Below are 14,177 nucleotides of genomic sequence, written 5' to 3' on the forward strand. Positions count from 1 at the left end.
TTAGATAAGGAATCCCTTAGCAAATGAAGGAACATATTGAGACCATGGTGTTGCAATGAGTCACTGCTCTGCCCAATCACCGAATGAGAAGATAAATTATTCTGGCTGATTTTACACCTTACTATTGAGTAAACAGGGAAAGAAAACTACTGATCTAAGTGATTAGGGAGGAGAAAAAGTTTTAGGCAGGCTCATGAATGACAAACCTTTTGAAGAACACTGAGATAAAGCAAGATCACATCTTCATTCTGATAAAGAAAAAGCAAGAACAATGTAAGAAAGATATGTAGGACACAATAAAAAGTCATTGATATTCAACGTCAGTCAATATTGTCTCATTGCTGCCCTATATCAACAGGTTACCTTTATAACAGAGTTCACCTTGAGATCAAATTTTCCATCAACCAACATATCAAGCAGCGTACTTAAAAGTGCTTCACCAGGCTGCCACTGGCAGAAATCCAGCAGCAAACTCCGCAAAGTCTGATAACCCTTCCCAACGAGCACCCTAAAAGCAGCCTTTAAGATTGACAAACAAAATTAGTCTAGGAATAAAAATGAGAACAGTCATGCACCCCTCTGTATAGCTGCTCTAGTATCTACTTATCTACCCTCAGCCCCACATAACTAATAAATAATTATACCATGCAAAAACAACAAGATTAAACAACAAATGTCAACCAGTTGCAAATAGAATAGGGAAAGCATTCACCATCAACAAGTATTGATGCCCAGGAAACAACTAGAAAATTTTTGTGCTTGACTGAAAAGCTAGAAAGCAACTACAACCATAAAGGAGTATGGTACATTATTCCCAACCGTCAAACCATTTTCCTAAAATAGGGTACAGAGTTATTTGTAATCAGTGGAAAATGGATCTAAAATTACATGATAATGAGGAGAGAAAGGCTGAAGTTGAGCAAACAGTGGCACAGATCATAGAAATGGAGGCACCCAAAGAGAGTTTTCATTATGTGAGGAGCATCAACAATCATAATTTTTTTAGTTAATTGGACAATGTTGTTTCATGGAATATACCTATTTAGTAGTGGTGGGAGTTCCAATTTACATTTGGGATTGAATAAAGCAAACCTGCGGACAGATCCTTTCAAGTAGTTGTCAGGCAACTAAATAATTAGTTAGAGAAATCAAGCAGCCTAACTGGATTTTTAAGTCACTATCTACTTGGACAACAAGCTTTATGTGCAAATGCTTCTAATAGCAGCTCATCTGGTAGCCATTGACATACTGTGATCATAGAAGTAATACATATTTCCTCTTGGTCCTGAGCCACATTATCTTGACAGGTACAGCAGCATATGTTTCAATACAGTAGAATTCTTCTCGCCATGAGAACTAGTTCAGTAAAAAGCAGGTTTTAATCATCAGATGCGTTTCCTTTTAGCCCATCAAAAGTTAACTACACAATAATAGTCTTAAGTAGATATCTGCAGGCAGACATAATGTGTTCAGTGGAGGGCTGCAGCTAAACAGAGTACCGGATGATTGTTCTTGTAAAATTTAACTTGCTTGCATCTTTATTTATAGCTTTTATTTCAGCCAAGAGCTAATTGACCATTAGTTTAATTTGATCACTATACTGTATGTTGTTTCTAGTTTGCACCTTTCACCTTATTGTCCCGATGCAGATTTACATTTCTGCAAATTCATACTCTTCAGCGTTTTAGTGAAAGTGTTCATTATTTTAAACTCAACCTAATTTCTATCAGGTTTGAGAGAACAATTAGGATCCAATCTGCATAAGAAAAGAAAGAATAGAGGTGGCAGATCTTGGTATGTGGTGCTTGAATTGGAACACCAAACAATGACAAGACAGACTTGCTATGACATGAGAAGATTTATCAGCATTAAGAAAAATATTACGTTTTACATCATTAAAATCAATAAAAAAAAGTACCTTTGAAGCATCATTCTGCGATAGTAAGAAAGTCAGTGTTTGAATGACATTTAAAACCAACTTCTCTCCATTTCCAGCATCCAGGTTTCCGTTCAACAATGAGAGAACATGCAAGAAACATTCACCCTCACGGAACAAAGCTTGATAATACTGGCAACAAAAAATGGGCCTTGTCAAGTCAAATGGCACAGTCTCTATGCAAATATTTTACTGTATGAGTGAAGATAAAAATTCAGAGAACACTAATTTGATTACCACTCGATCTCTTAGTAGCATGTCTCTCATTCCCATCAGTAACTCAACTGACAAATCTGCAAAATTCTTAACTCGTTCTTTCACATGTGTGAATGTCTCCAAGTACTTGGAGCACAGAAAAACTTTTGCTTTCTTGTCCTCTTCAGTAATTGGGACGATCTGCCAAAAATAAAGAAAAACTTTAATCAGAAAAGAGGAAAAATGATTCATCCATTTGTGCTATTTTTTATCAAATTTAAAATAGATACGTAACATAGGAATGGCATACCTTCATAAGATCAAGAACATACTTCAGCATAAGATCTCTAAGACTCTCTTCCCAAAACAAGTCAAACATACAATTGATGCACATAGAACTGCACAAAATTGAAAGTTTTGTATCATCTGATACTGAGAAGTACTCTGCAAATAGTTCCATGAATGTTTGCATGCATTTTGCCCAACTCTGAGTCACCTCAGGAGAATAAGAAATTTCATGGCTTTGACAAGATGCAAGGCCATCCGTAATGGTTTCAGCAAAAGCAGTTGTAGTTCCAGGCCCTTTAGATTCCTGGACCTGAATACAGGCAACTTTGAGAAGCCGAGGAATTGCAGCAAGTGTCTTAAATGAAGAAACAGTTTTCTCAGCAGAAAGCTGCAATATATGAAGCAGGCCCTTTGCCAGAACATTGGCAAGCTCAGGATTACATGCAGATTGTTCGAGGGCATCCAGCAAAACAGTACATTCGGGCTGCAATATATCAATCATTATATAAGTGATAGTTAGTAAAAGCATGCAATGAAGCACCAAAAAAGCAACTATGAACATACATCATATTGGAAACTAAAACCAAACCATGAAGTATTTTATGCATATCAGCAGACAGATAAACATGTGCATGCTTCAATAAGTAATCAACAACTAAGTCAACATTTGTCATCTAAAGAAAAGGGGATCAGCATTTTCATGTGCCAAAAAAAGGGATGTCAGAACAAAATCCAAGAAACTACATACCATTTAAAACAGGACTTCTGAATGCGCATTTAGTTGAATATATTTTTGCAACTTAATTACACTTCCTCCATCCCGTAAAAGATCTCCTGGTTCTATTTTTGTTGGTCTAAACATAATTGTCTCAGTCCAAAAGTGAACAAATAATAATTAATTTGATTGCATATTATACTCATTTCTACATTTTATTAGTCCGTATGTAATTTATGCATCCAAGACTTAAGTTGCATAGGTAAGGTAAGTGACAAATTAAACCCTAAAATTATGCATTCGGCGTTTATTTGAATTTAATAATTATATTTGTAGCTATATTATAACATTATCAATAGACAGTACTTGCAGCTTAATAACTTTCTAAATTTGTAGCAGTACACTAACTTCTTATGAAGACAACTTGGTAGAAAAGAAAAATATATTTGACTTTTCCTGTTTCCTGCAAAAAAGTCAATGATTACATCCTTTTGGGACAGGGGAAATACTTATATCCACAGACTCTTAAAATTGCTGCCTTCCCGGAAATTACAGGTTACAGCAACATCCATTCATGATATCAAAGCAAAGCACCAAAGAAGCAAGTTTCTCTAAAATATGAATCATAATTATTATAAAGTGCCTTTTAGAAGGAAATTCAGGATTAAAGAGAGAAATTATAAGCAGATGAGGGAAATTGCGATCCAAGGCAAGGTGCATTACTTTCCTATATACAGCTGATCTCCACTAGGAAACCCATCAACCGAAGCTATGCACAGTATAGAAGTTCATGTCCTGCTATTGGTGCTTCAGTGAAATTCTTTCAAACAAGCAATAAGCATTGACAGATCTGATGGAGATCATCCACCATGGACTTTATAGGAGAACGACTAGCAATGTAGACGAATGTCTAACACATGAAATATCAGACACAAAGAAAGAAGAACCAACCAAGTTATGGGAAGTTCCATTTAAAGTTGCTGCAAATTCCATGAATGAGATTACTTCAACTTGGAGGATATCCACATCACATAAATTAACTTGATTCATTGAGGAAATTGAACCACTGTATCCTTCATCATCTATTAAAGGAGCCTCATTGCTCCTAAAATTCTCCCCAGAAAATTCAGTAGGAGCCAGACCAAAGTAGAAAAAACTCTCAGAGAAGATAAAGTCCCACACACTCTCTGAACGGAAGACATCAATTAATGACGGTGATGAAAGAAGGACCTTCTTAAATGCAAAAAGAACACAATGCTGCATTGTGTAGGCAAAGATCCTGAAAAGAAAGCCAAAATGTGAAGAACTGAAAAGAAGAAAGCAAAATAAAGAATGATAAAAGAAGCCATAGAACTAAACCTCAAATACACCAAAAAAAAGGCAATTTTATACTTCAGAAAAGAAGGCAAGAAACTGCATGAAGTTTATTGGTTCACCTTAGGTGGCTAGGGATTTCGTTTTGATCTGAACAGGCCTTGATGCATGGGAAAACTGTAAGAAGCACCCTTGTGAACCACTTCACGGATAGTTCTGCATAAGCTGCAGACACCAATATGACATTTCTGCTGATAGTTGATTGAATGAGGCAGGATTTGGTGTCTTTTGCTTCAACAAAGAAATAACATAGAGCTGCACTCAACCTGGCAACATAATCTTTCCAATGTTGTAAATAAGATGGATCAGATAGAAATGGAGACGACACGTCTTCTTTACAGATTTCTGAAGCATCTCTCTTTCCTGCTTCAAATTCATCCTTGCGCTGCTTGTACTCTTGAAGCATGAACGCGACTGAACAAAAGCTATTTGCAAGCTTTTGTACCCTCCCATTCTCAAACAGAAACTGCAAATTGTTGAAATTACCAAAGCTACAACCTAGTTAAAGGAATCAGTAATTTGGTATATATGCATGCGCAGCAGATAAAGATGTTCGTAGTCCACTGACATCTCCATATGCCAAGAGGAGTTGGCACATACACGTGTAGGTCTAATATTTCTGCAGTGAAGATTAATGTCATTTTTTGTTTGTTGATGAGTGATTAAGAAAAACTATTCTTGGATAACCAGAGATTGGCATACATGGACCAAATTAGGACATTTAGCTTTAAACAGTAGAAACTGTAAGTCCCAAAGCTTGAATTTCTCTTCAGTAGACAACTGTAGAACCATGCTTTCGAGCATGCAATATTGCTGGTGACCCTGACTTAAGTAAAATCATTAATTCAATTAGCAAATGCCTGAACTTGAATTCAGGTAGTCTTGTTAATCATGAAAACTCAATAGGTAAAAGTAGGTGCTGAAAGGATACATAGCTTCCCTGAGAACCTCCAATGAGAGGACATGGAGATTAAAAATTCCCTGCAGATTTTTGTTTCTACAACAAGCAAAGGCAAAATTTAGATGTGAATTGAGAAATGGAAGAAAAAAACTGTAAGAAATCATACTATTTGTGTAAGTTAGGATGTTTATATTATATGCACCACCTGTATGTACATGATATAAAGCAAAAGAAATCCACATTTCAAGTATGATCAATCTTTAGAATAAAAGGTATCACTTAGAATGGATCTTTGGATTCTTTTCTTTGTTGTCTATCTCTTCCTTTTCTTTTTTCTTCCAGTCAATGTGGGGTTTAGATTTCCATTGTTTTTATGGTGGTAGTAGTCGGGGTGGAGGGGCAACATAGAGCAGATATTATTTATTTGCAACAAAAATAAAAACCATCCAAAAATCCAAGGCTGATACATAGAAGTCTGAATATAGGTTAATGGGTTCAGTCAGAGATTTATACTTGTATTGAGGTAATCAACACAACCATGTAGTCGTCCATAAAAAGCAAAAAAATATAAGATTCTGCTTGCATACTCTTGAGTTTCATATTGTACCTCAGTTCATGTATCACAAGTTCAGAAATAACAATAGTGGCCTGATGAGTGAGAACTAATGGTAATTAGCTGGAAAATCTTGTTAGCAAGTAAGCTAAACCAATGATAAATGCCATCATAATAGGAAGATCATACAAAAACAAGATACATTCGTAACACATGCTTCAGCAAGCCCAAAGAGGTCACCTTTCATCATACCTCGATGAATCACTGGCGATCAAGCTATCAATTGAAGGAACTCCAAGTCCATCTAATAGAACTTCCAGACCTCCAATACTTCGAAAATGGTTTTGACCACGTGGATTATCAGCCAAAGCTGATTTAAGAGCTCTGAGAGTCAAGTGCTGGAGGTACATATCCGCCCACTGTTCTTTCATAATCAATCTCCTGATCAGACGCAATATCTCTGGAACAAAATTAATATCATTCATGAGTATTGTTCCAATAATACATGAAATTCGAAAAGTATATAGTGAAGTTCTGCAGTGCAGATAAAATGAATTGCGCAACAAAAGCTTATTTAGGGGCAAAATCTGCAATGAAAAACCGCCTTTTCAGATACAGCTGAAGGCAAAACCCCAATAACATTATAGGAGTCGCTGGGCATATATTTCAAATTATTTTCCCCACTTTTACATTTTTGTCCAATACTGTCTACTTGAACAGCAGTTACAAATTCCTTCCGGATCATAATAACATAAACTATGTTAATTATTAAGAAAGTAACAATCTATTAAAATTTAAGAGTAATCGGAGCACCGATGGTGACCTCACTCATGTCTTAGAGCTAAAGAAAATAAGTCCACTAAACTGCAGCTTTTTTAAACATTTTACATCTTAGAAAACCAGAAAACTTGAACATGATCAAATGGATCAAAGCAAAATTCTTAGATATCCACCAAATGTAATAGAAAAACCCGTATGATCTACACGAAAACTACATTTTCCAGGGTAATCTAGTTTGCTGTCAAATTCAGAGAATGACACCAAGTAATGATCAATATAAGAATGTACAAGCGAACTTAGGGAACAGGATGGAAAGAATGACACAGCAGTTGTAAAGTCCAGTCAGTGGTTCAGCTCCGGCTATACCATTTCCAGCATTGCCACTAAAATAAAGGGGTCTACCAGACAATTTAATTTGTATATAGCATGCAAATCTGCAGTGAATATCAGAGCCACAATCAAACAGCAATGGTTTACAAGTGCAGAAAAGAAGAGAGTTGTTGATTAAACTCGTTAAAGAAAACATCAAACTCAAAAAGGTTGAGCATGTCCCCCACTCTAAGAGAAGCAGTATAACTGCAAAAGTGCATTAAAAAGATCCTTAAAGATCATAAGGAAGTCGAGTTTCAAAAGAATTAGTATATCTAGCCTACTCATACATTTAGCTAACCTACATGGTTCCATACAGACATCATTTATCAAGATCTAACTATATTTGGTTTTAAGGCAATATAGAATAAAATTAGAAAGATGGTCAAAACTCAAATTTTATTCAAACGAATCAACATCCTCATGCCTAGCAGACCAGTTGGTTAAACAACTTCAAATTCAGAACCAAGACTAATCAACGAAAAGCATTATTGAGCTCCCTCTGCATTTTGGCACAAATCACGATCCAACCCAATTATCTTTTCACACTTCAGAATAGATGGTGAAGAGTGAAGCTATATGGAGATAGCGGCTGATCTGACTGGTATTAACCCTTACCCTTTTTTTAGCAGATACTTATATTAACATATCTACATGCACAATTGTAATTAACTTCTATGCATTTCATTTTCATAAAGCTGTTCTGGCATATAACGCACAAGGGTTTGAGCTGCAAATACACTTTGCATATCCTATTTTTGCTGTATCCTACTGCTGCCTTCATGGTTCAGGGCGAAATGTAACTCATCAAGCTAAACAACGCAATCTGTTTGTAGATCTACTTCCTCTTCACCATTATTTGCTAGCCATGTTCTATGAACTTTCCATGAGAGAAGCGCCATAATTATAAATCATAATGCAGGTTATCATAAATCTTGAAAGTTAGATGCAACTGCATGAAGGATTTGAAAGTTAACACTATGGACAGGTTAAATCATAAACAAAAGCTGAAACTGCATACCTTACCTAATAACCAATTAAGACCTCCAGCTTCCATGACCGATACAACTGTTTTTTGGTGCCATGATAAGATTGTTTCAGAAACTGGAGATTTTACAGCAGTAGAAGGGTTAATTAATATTTCACCACTCCTCGCCACAGAAGTTTCGGTTTTGGTACTCTTGTCCTGTACATTTTCCTCTATGCTTGAATGAAAATCAATGAAATTGCAGATGACGGACACCACATGAACAAGTATCTTCTGCAAAGTTCCAGCACTCTCTACCATAGTATTAAACAAACTTTCATCTGCTGGGAGTGCACTAGTTATAGTCTTAAGTTGGACAACAGCAGCTGGAAAAAACAGAAGGCATGAGAAAGCATTAACCATGCAATACATTGGGTATCAAATTTTTGGGAGCTGAAGAGAACAACCTAAAACCATGATACTACAGTGAGCTTTAGATGAAATCATTCTACAACAGGAAAGTTACAAGTTTTAGGTAGGATCATTAGATTACAAGTCCCACAATGACCATGGATTTCAAATAAAAAGCCCATGTCCATATTAGATGATATGATGCAATGTTAACTACAATTTTTTAATTTGTTACGAAAAATCAAATAGATTTTCATGCTCAACAAAATCCAAGTCATCAAATTTAAGGGTTTCCATATGCCCCCTACCAATTAATTACTACTACATAGCAGCTAATACACAGGAGAATAGTCTATATGTTGATTCCATCTCAAAAACGTGTATGACGCAAGTGAATAAACCTTGAGAAAGAGGCGGAACAAATACTAATGTGGAAAATGATACTTATGAAACAACACAGGAAATAGGATTTCCACCTTAAACACACATACTAAATACTAAACATGGCAGATAATACCAATGCAATCAGTTAAAGAAATAAAATGCTGCTGCTCACTACAAGAATGTGGTGATCTTACCTTTCATCAATGCTGTAAGCTTCTGAATCCCACCATGATAACCAAAAACTTTGCAGTTATGAATAGATAAAGTCACAACAGCCAAAGCATCTAAGGCCATCCATGATTCGCTTGTTATATTTATGCTTGTAGTGATGCCAACTTGATCTGAGGATAATTTCATTACAGTTCCATATGAGATGGCATATGAGGAAAAGAAAAAGAAGAGCATTTGAAATCATCCATCTTGAGAAAAGTCCAAAGTGTTCAGAAGAGCCAAGTAAATTAAGCAAAATTAAGGGTATAGTTTCATGGTTCCACAATCAAGTAAAACCAATAAATAGAAAAATTCTACTTTTAGTAATATCCTTTCATGATTTATTATCATATTGTACTACTCGTTGCTTTTTCCCCCTTTCCTGGTAAAGAAGCACCACACAGCAACATTTTGTAGAAGGTGGCCCAAGGAGAGCGAGAAAATTTATTCTAACTCTATCGTGCACAAAAGGAAGAGAACACCACATGCCACATGAAATTGCTTTGTCAAGTGGCAAGTGCCTAATTGTATAAACCTGCAGTAGGTATGCCAATTACCAAAGAAATTTCTTTTGCTCTCCTGAAGCTAACACAAAATCATAAAGATGAAGGAGCTTGGAAAATAGACCAGTTTTTCTTTTTCCTTTTCCCCTTTTTTTCCCTTTTGGTGATCTTGGAGGTGAGTAATGCTCGTAGAGAGAGCATGCACCTTCCATACAAATAACTTTGCAGTCACTTTGAGACTAAAGAATCTTTTTTTGAGAATTACATTTTCTTTGCTCACTTCCTTGACATACTGGAGTAATCACTTATCATATATTCATATTCAAACTAGAAGTGATCTCGCAATACTTTAAGAAGTAAAAGTTCATTGAGTAGAAGAGATCATGTTAAAAGCATCTTAACCTGCAAAATGACAAATGAAATAAATGAATATAGTATAAATATTTCCTACATATATGCTCCTGCTGTTTACCATTGCACAATTATTTCAGATTTCCTGTTTAAGGACAAGAGATAGAACTACTAGTTTGGTGAGGAGGAGAAAACCTTCCACAAAATGAGAAAGATATTCAAACAATTATGCGTGATAACTTAAGAACAGAGTTCCCATCTAATTTGATCCTGGCTAACATTCAAGTATGATATGTAAGTTATAGTATCAACCAAAAGTTCAAAATCAAACTCCAGATACATTTTCTCTTAATATGATGCAAGGAGGATTGTTTAGTCGTGCATCAAGCCAAGTTCAAAAGCCAAATGAAGGAGAGGAAGAGAAAATAAAATGGTAAAAGAACTTCAATCTCACTAACTAGAGTCCATCAGCTGCATAACAGTTTACAGCAACTTACTGTTCGTAAGCAATCTTGTTATTCGTGAAACTTCTTCTGTCAAGATCAGTATTACTTCAGTAGGGTGACCATAACTACAGCCAAACACCACATCACCAATATTTTGGTAATATTCCACAGGTGAAGGGGTAGGAGTTTCTTCAGGAGTTTGACCCAAATTAAAGGGTTTCCAGTTCTGGAATATCATCAAGAATTGCTTGAGAAATATATGGAACAACTTTCTCTTTTCCACCTGAAATAAGAAAATATGAGCAGAATTCCACATTTTTTTACAAAAACATAGGAAAGACAGGATCCAAAAAAATAGAGAGGCCTTCCCACTAAATGCCTCAAATTTCTCAAGCTATCATCACTTACTTCTCTGTGCATAGTCTAGCATGTTTTGGTCATTGCATGGCAAAGAAATATGATTCTATAGTTCTTCAAAAGTAATAGGGAATTCTCTAAATGAGCAGTTATATTTGCAGCCACAAGTATCCATCAAAAGGCCAATCGAAATGAATATAGATAGCATGTGCAGAAATCTAAAATACCAGTTACACAATCCTAATATAAATGTAAATATAAAAATAAAAAATCCACATGCATATTGTTGCATATTCCACCCTATACTACATCACCATTCAACATTGGATTAAATAGTTCCCATTGGCAGCCCACGTCTATGTTCATAAAGCTAGTATTCTGGCTCTATTTTAACCATTCCAAGCTGAAGGAGATAGTTGCAGATTTTAGGAAGAAAGGTGACTTAACATGTAAATCATCTTGGTGCATATAATAATTTTTCAAGCAGATGCAAGAACTCAAATCGGTAAAGCTTGCTATTCTAAACAGGAAGTACCATCTAAATATCATAGAGAATACAACATCAACAAGCACCAGTGTAAAAAATTATAGATACAAACCTCATCAACAGTAGTCACATATTTTTCCAAAAGTGCTTTCAGAATAGCCTCATCGCCTACCTCACTAGAGAAGACAAGAACAAAAATGTTAAGCCATGGACATAATAAATTTATTGTAAGCTAACTGCTAATGCCATCATTTAATAGGCATCTGCAGGGGAAAAAGTACTGTTTCTCTCAACCTAAATAAGAGAGAAGAGATACATCCAACCAGAGAGTCAAATGTCACAAATAGCACCCGTAAGAAAAGTAAAGCAAGTTTCTCAGAGAACTAAATAAACAAGCTACCCTAAAAGGCTAAAACAAAATGAATTGCTTAGGTTGAGAAATTTCAAGTACAAATTGCCTTATGTCAGGATAGGATGAGAATACCTAAATAAGAAGGAAAAAGCGTAATGAATTGCCTTCTGATTTTTTTGCATAAGATTCAATAAGCTTGATTCCAAAGAGATAGAGAAAAGCATAGCTTGATAATGACACCCAACACCCATAATGTTCGATCGGGGCATCTATTTATTTGTGCTATTTGGAACATAAATTGAGCAAAACATGCCTTAGTAGGCTCGTCCAATGCAATTATAGATGTAAAAGGTATGCATGCATAGGCACAATTAGGATAAGTAACTTTACAAAAAGACTTAACATATATAATATTTACAAAATGTATACAGAAAGACCAAAATTTGTGGTACGATAATTTGTCCAGACTTCAAAGACAAAAATTCACAAAATTCCAGCTCCCTTTCCTGCAAACTCTGAAGCTCCAATGCAACAACGAAATCAATATTGGGGTTTACAAGCTTATTATTGTAATCCTAGAGCAGTGAGTAGGCAGATAGAACCTCCTTAGATTTCAATTCAACAGAAAACAGATACCTGAAACAGATAGTTGGATTCGGTGGAGAAAACCTCCCAGATTGTGGGACTGATCCATATTCCCCACTTTGGCCACCAGACCTCCAAATGAGGTCTGCTACACCTTTGACTATGTTCATACCTCCTGGCACGCCAAGATTACAGGCCAAGTAAAGTAACAAGCGACCAGTTATGAGCATGCAAAGAACTCCAGCAATCAACCATTGCTCCCTCCAACCACAAGTTCCTATGGACGACTAGCAAGGAAGAGAAAGTTAAAACAGTATAAATTGGTATTTAACCAAGCGATGATCAATCAAAACATGCTTAAAATAATGGGAAAAATGTATGAGTTCAGTAGGTTGGACAACCCATTTTGCATTCTTCATCAATCCATAATATCCAAAATGAGCAATAAAGAAATTGAATAAAATATAACAGAAAATTATTGAAAAAAAGAAACAAATAAACAGCTCAGAATCGGTATTTTTCGCAAATATGTTGAAATTCCAAAAAAAATCATATCAGTCGTTCGAGGTCAACGTAACGATGATACAATAGCTGCGAATCAGCATCTACACAAAGAAATAGAAGTTAGTGAAAAGGGAAAAATCGGCATGAACCTGATCGAATCAAAGTAATTATGTAAATCGAACCCCAATTCTTTCTTCTATTAGGGTTTGAGAATTAAGATCTGAAAATTTGAGGATTTTGTCGAAGCCCAAAAAGAATAAATCCCCATAAATAAGTACTGATTGCAAATAATTACATAGTTATATTTATTACTTTAATCATTTGCAAATGTACGAAGTAGAATCCACCTCTTTTTCTATACCAAAAAATAATACTTCTATTTTTCTATTTTTTTTCCTTCCTTTTATTAAGGGTGTGTTTGATTCAGCACAAAAATGAGAGTATAACAAAAGTAGAATTAAATGTATTGGTGTTTAGTTAAGAAAATAGATGGAATAGATGGAGATGAAGTAGAATTCGATGTATATAAAACCCCTTTGGAGTTTAATTTTGCATTCATAATTGAGCGAAAAAGTAAAAGTATAAGACCAAAAAATATATTTTTTTTTTATTTACTCTATTACCCATATATAATTTTCCTCCAAAATTGTTTTTGGTACCAAAGACACTAATGTTTGAATTCGATTTTCATTAGTTGAAAACATTGTTAGTTTTATTTTATTTTATTTTAACTAAACAATTTAAAATAAATGGACAATACTCATTTTAATTAATAATTTTATTCATAAGAAATATTCTTATTCTTACTTAATAAATATTTTTACAAATAAAGTTTTAAAATTTTTTATATACTAAAATTATATTAGAATAATATTAATTTATTTAATTCTAATACATAAAGGTTATTCTTAAAATTACAAAAATTAGTTTTTTCTTCTTTTCCTCATAAGTGTTTGGGATTTACTCTCATTCCAATCATATCAAACAATTTGAAGAAAAACTATTATTATTGCTCTATCCCTCCCCCTTTCACTTCGCTTTTCATCATACTTCAACCAAGCAAACCATAACTTTGTTTGGAAAACTAAACATTTTCCGTCCCTCAAGTATTCGACATCAAATTATTTTCTAAATATAAATAATAATTTGGAGGGAAAATTGGCTCATTATTGAGAAAAATTACCAACAACCCGCCCTTATTTTTTAAATTCAACTAAAAACCTCCTATGTAAAAAATATAGGCAAAAAAACCTATAATTTTTGAAATAATCACACTATCTCTTATCGTTAGTTGCCTTTAATGGTATTAATTTTTTTAGTGATTTATCCGTAATGCCTTACCTTAATTACTATTGAATTTCATGTTTTAAGAAATCTTAAAAATATATTTTGTATTTATATATATCATACATATTAAATAACTATATTACATATATATGTACCTCTTGGGAGGATAGTTTGTTGATGATGATTGTATACTATAAACGATTTCTCTCTTTCTTTTTTTTT

The 14,177-nt window shown here is 34.6% G+C and overlaps 1 protein-coding gene across 1 annotated transcript in view; it reads right to left on the bottom strand.

The window, feature by feature from the left end:
• The window catches only part of LOC105158995 (BEACH domain-containing protein B), a gene marked incomplete in the record, with an annotated part of 28,034 nt that extends 15,064 nt beyond the window's left edge, over nt 1-12,970 (bottom strand). The window contains 16 exon segments of the mRNA XM_020692716.1: nt 1-68; nt 207-248; nt 364-519; nt 1,919-2,068; nt 2,174-2,332; nt 2,442-2,903; nt 4,086-4,413; nt 4,571-4,999; nt 5,440-5,505; nt 6,215-6,422; nt 8,138-8,464; nt 9,068-9,214; nt 10,435-10,666; nt 11,340-11,403; nt 12,216-12,451; nt 12,818-12,970. Of these exon segments, the coding sequence (XP_020548375.1) occupies nt 1-68; nt 207-248; nt 364-519; nt 1,919-2,068; nt 2,174-2,332; nt 2,442-2,903; nt 4,086-4,413; nt 4,571-4,999; nt 5,440-5,505; nt 6,215-6,422; nt 8,138-8,464; nt 9,068-9,214; nt 10,435-10,666; nt 11,340-11,403; nt 12,216-12,394 (3,017 nt within the window).

Source organism: Sesamum indicum, linkage group LG3, assembly GCF_000512975.1.
Source record: "Sesamum indicum cultivar Zhongzhi No. 13 linkage group LG3, S_indicum_v1.0, whole genome shotgun sequence".
In the NCBI taxonomy this organism is placed as follows: domain Eukaryota; kingdom Viridiplantae; phylum Streptophyta; class Magnoliopsida; order Lamiales; family Pedaliaceae; genus Sesamum; species Sesamum indicum.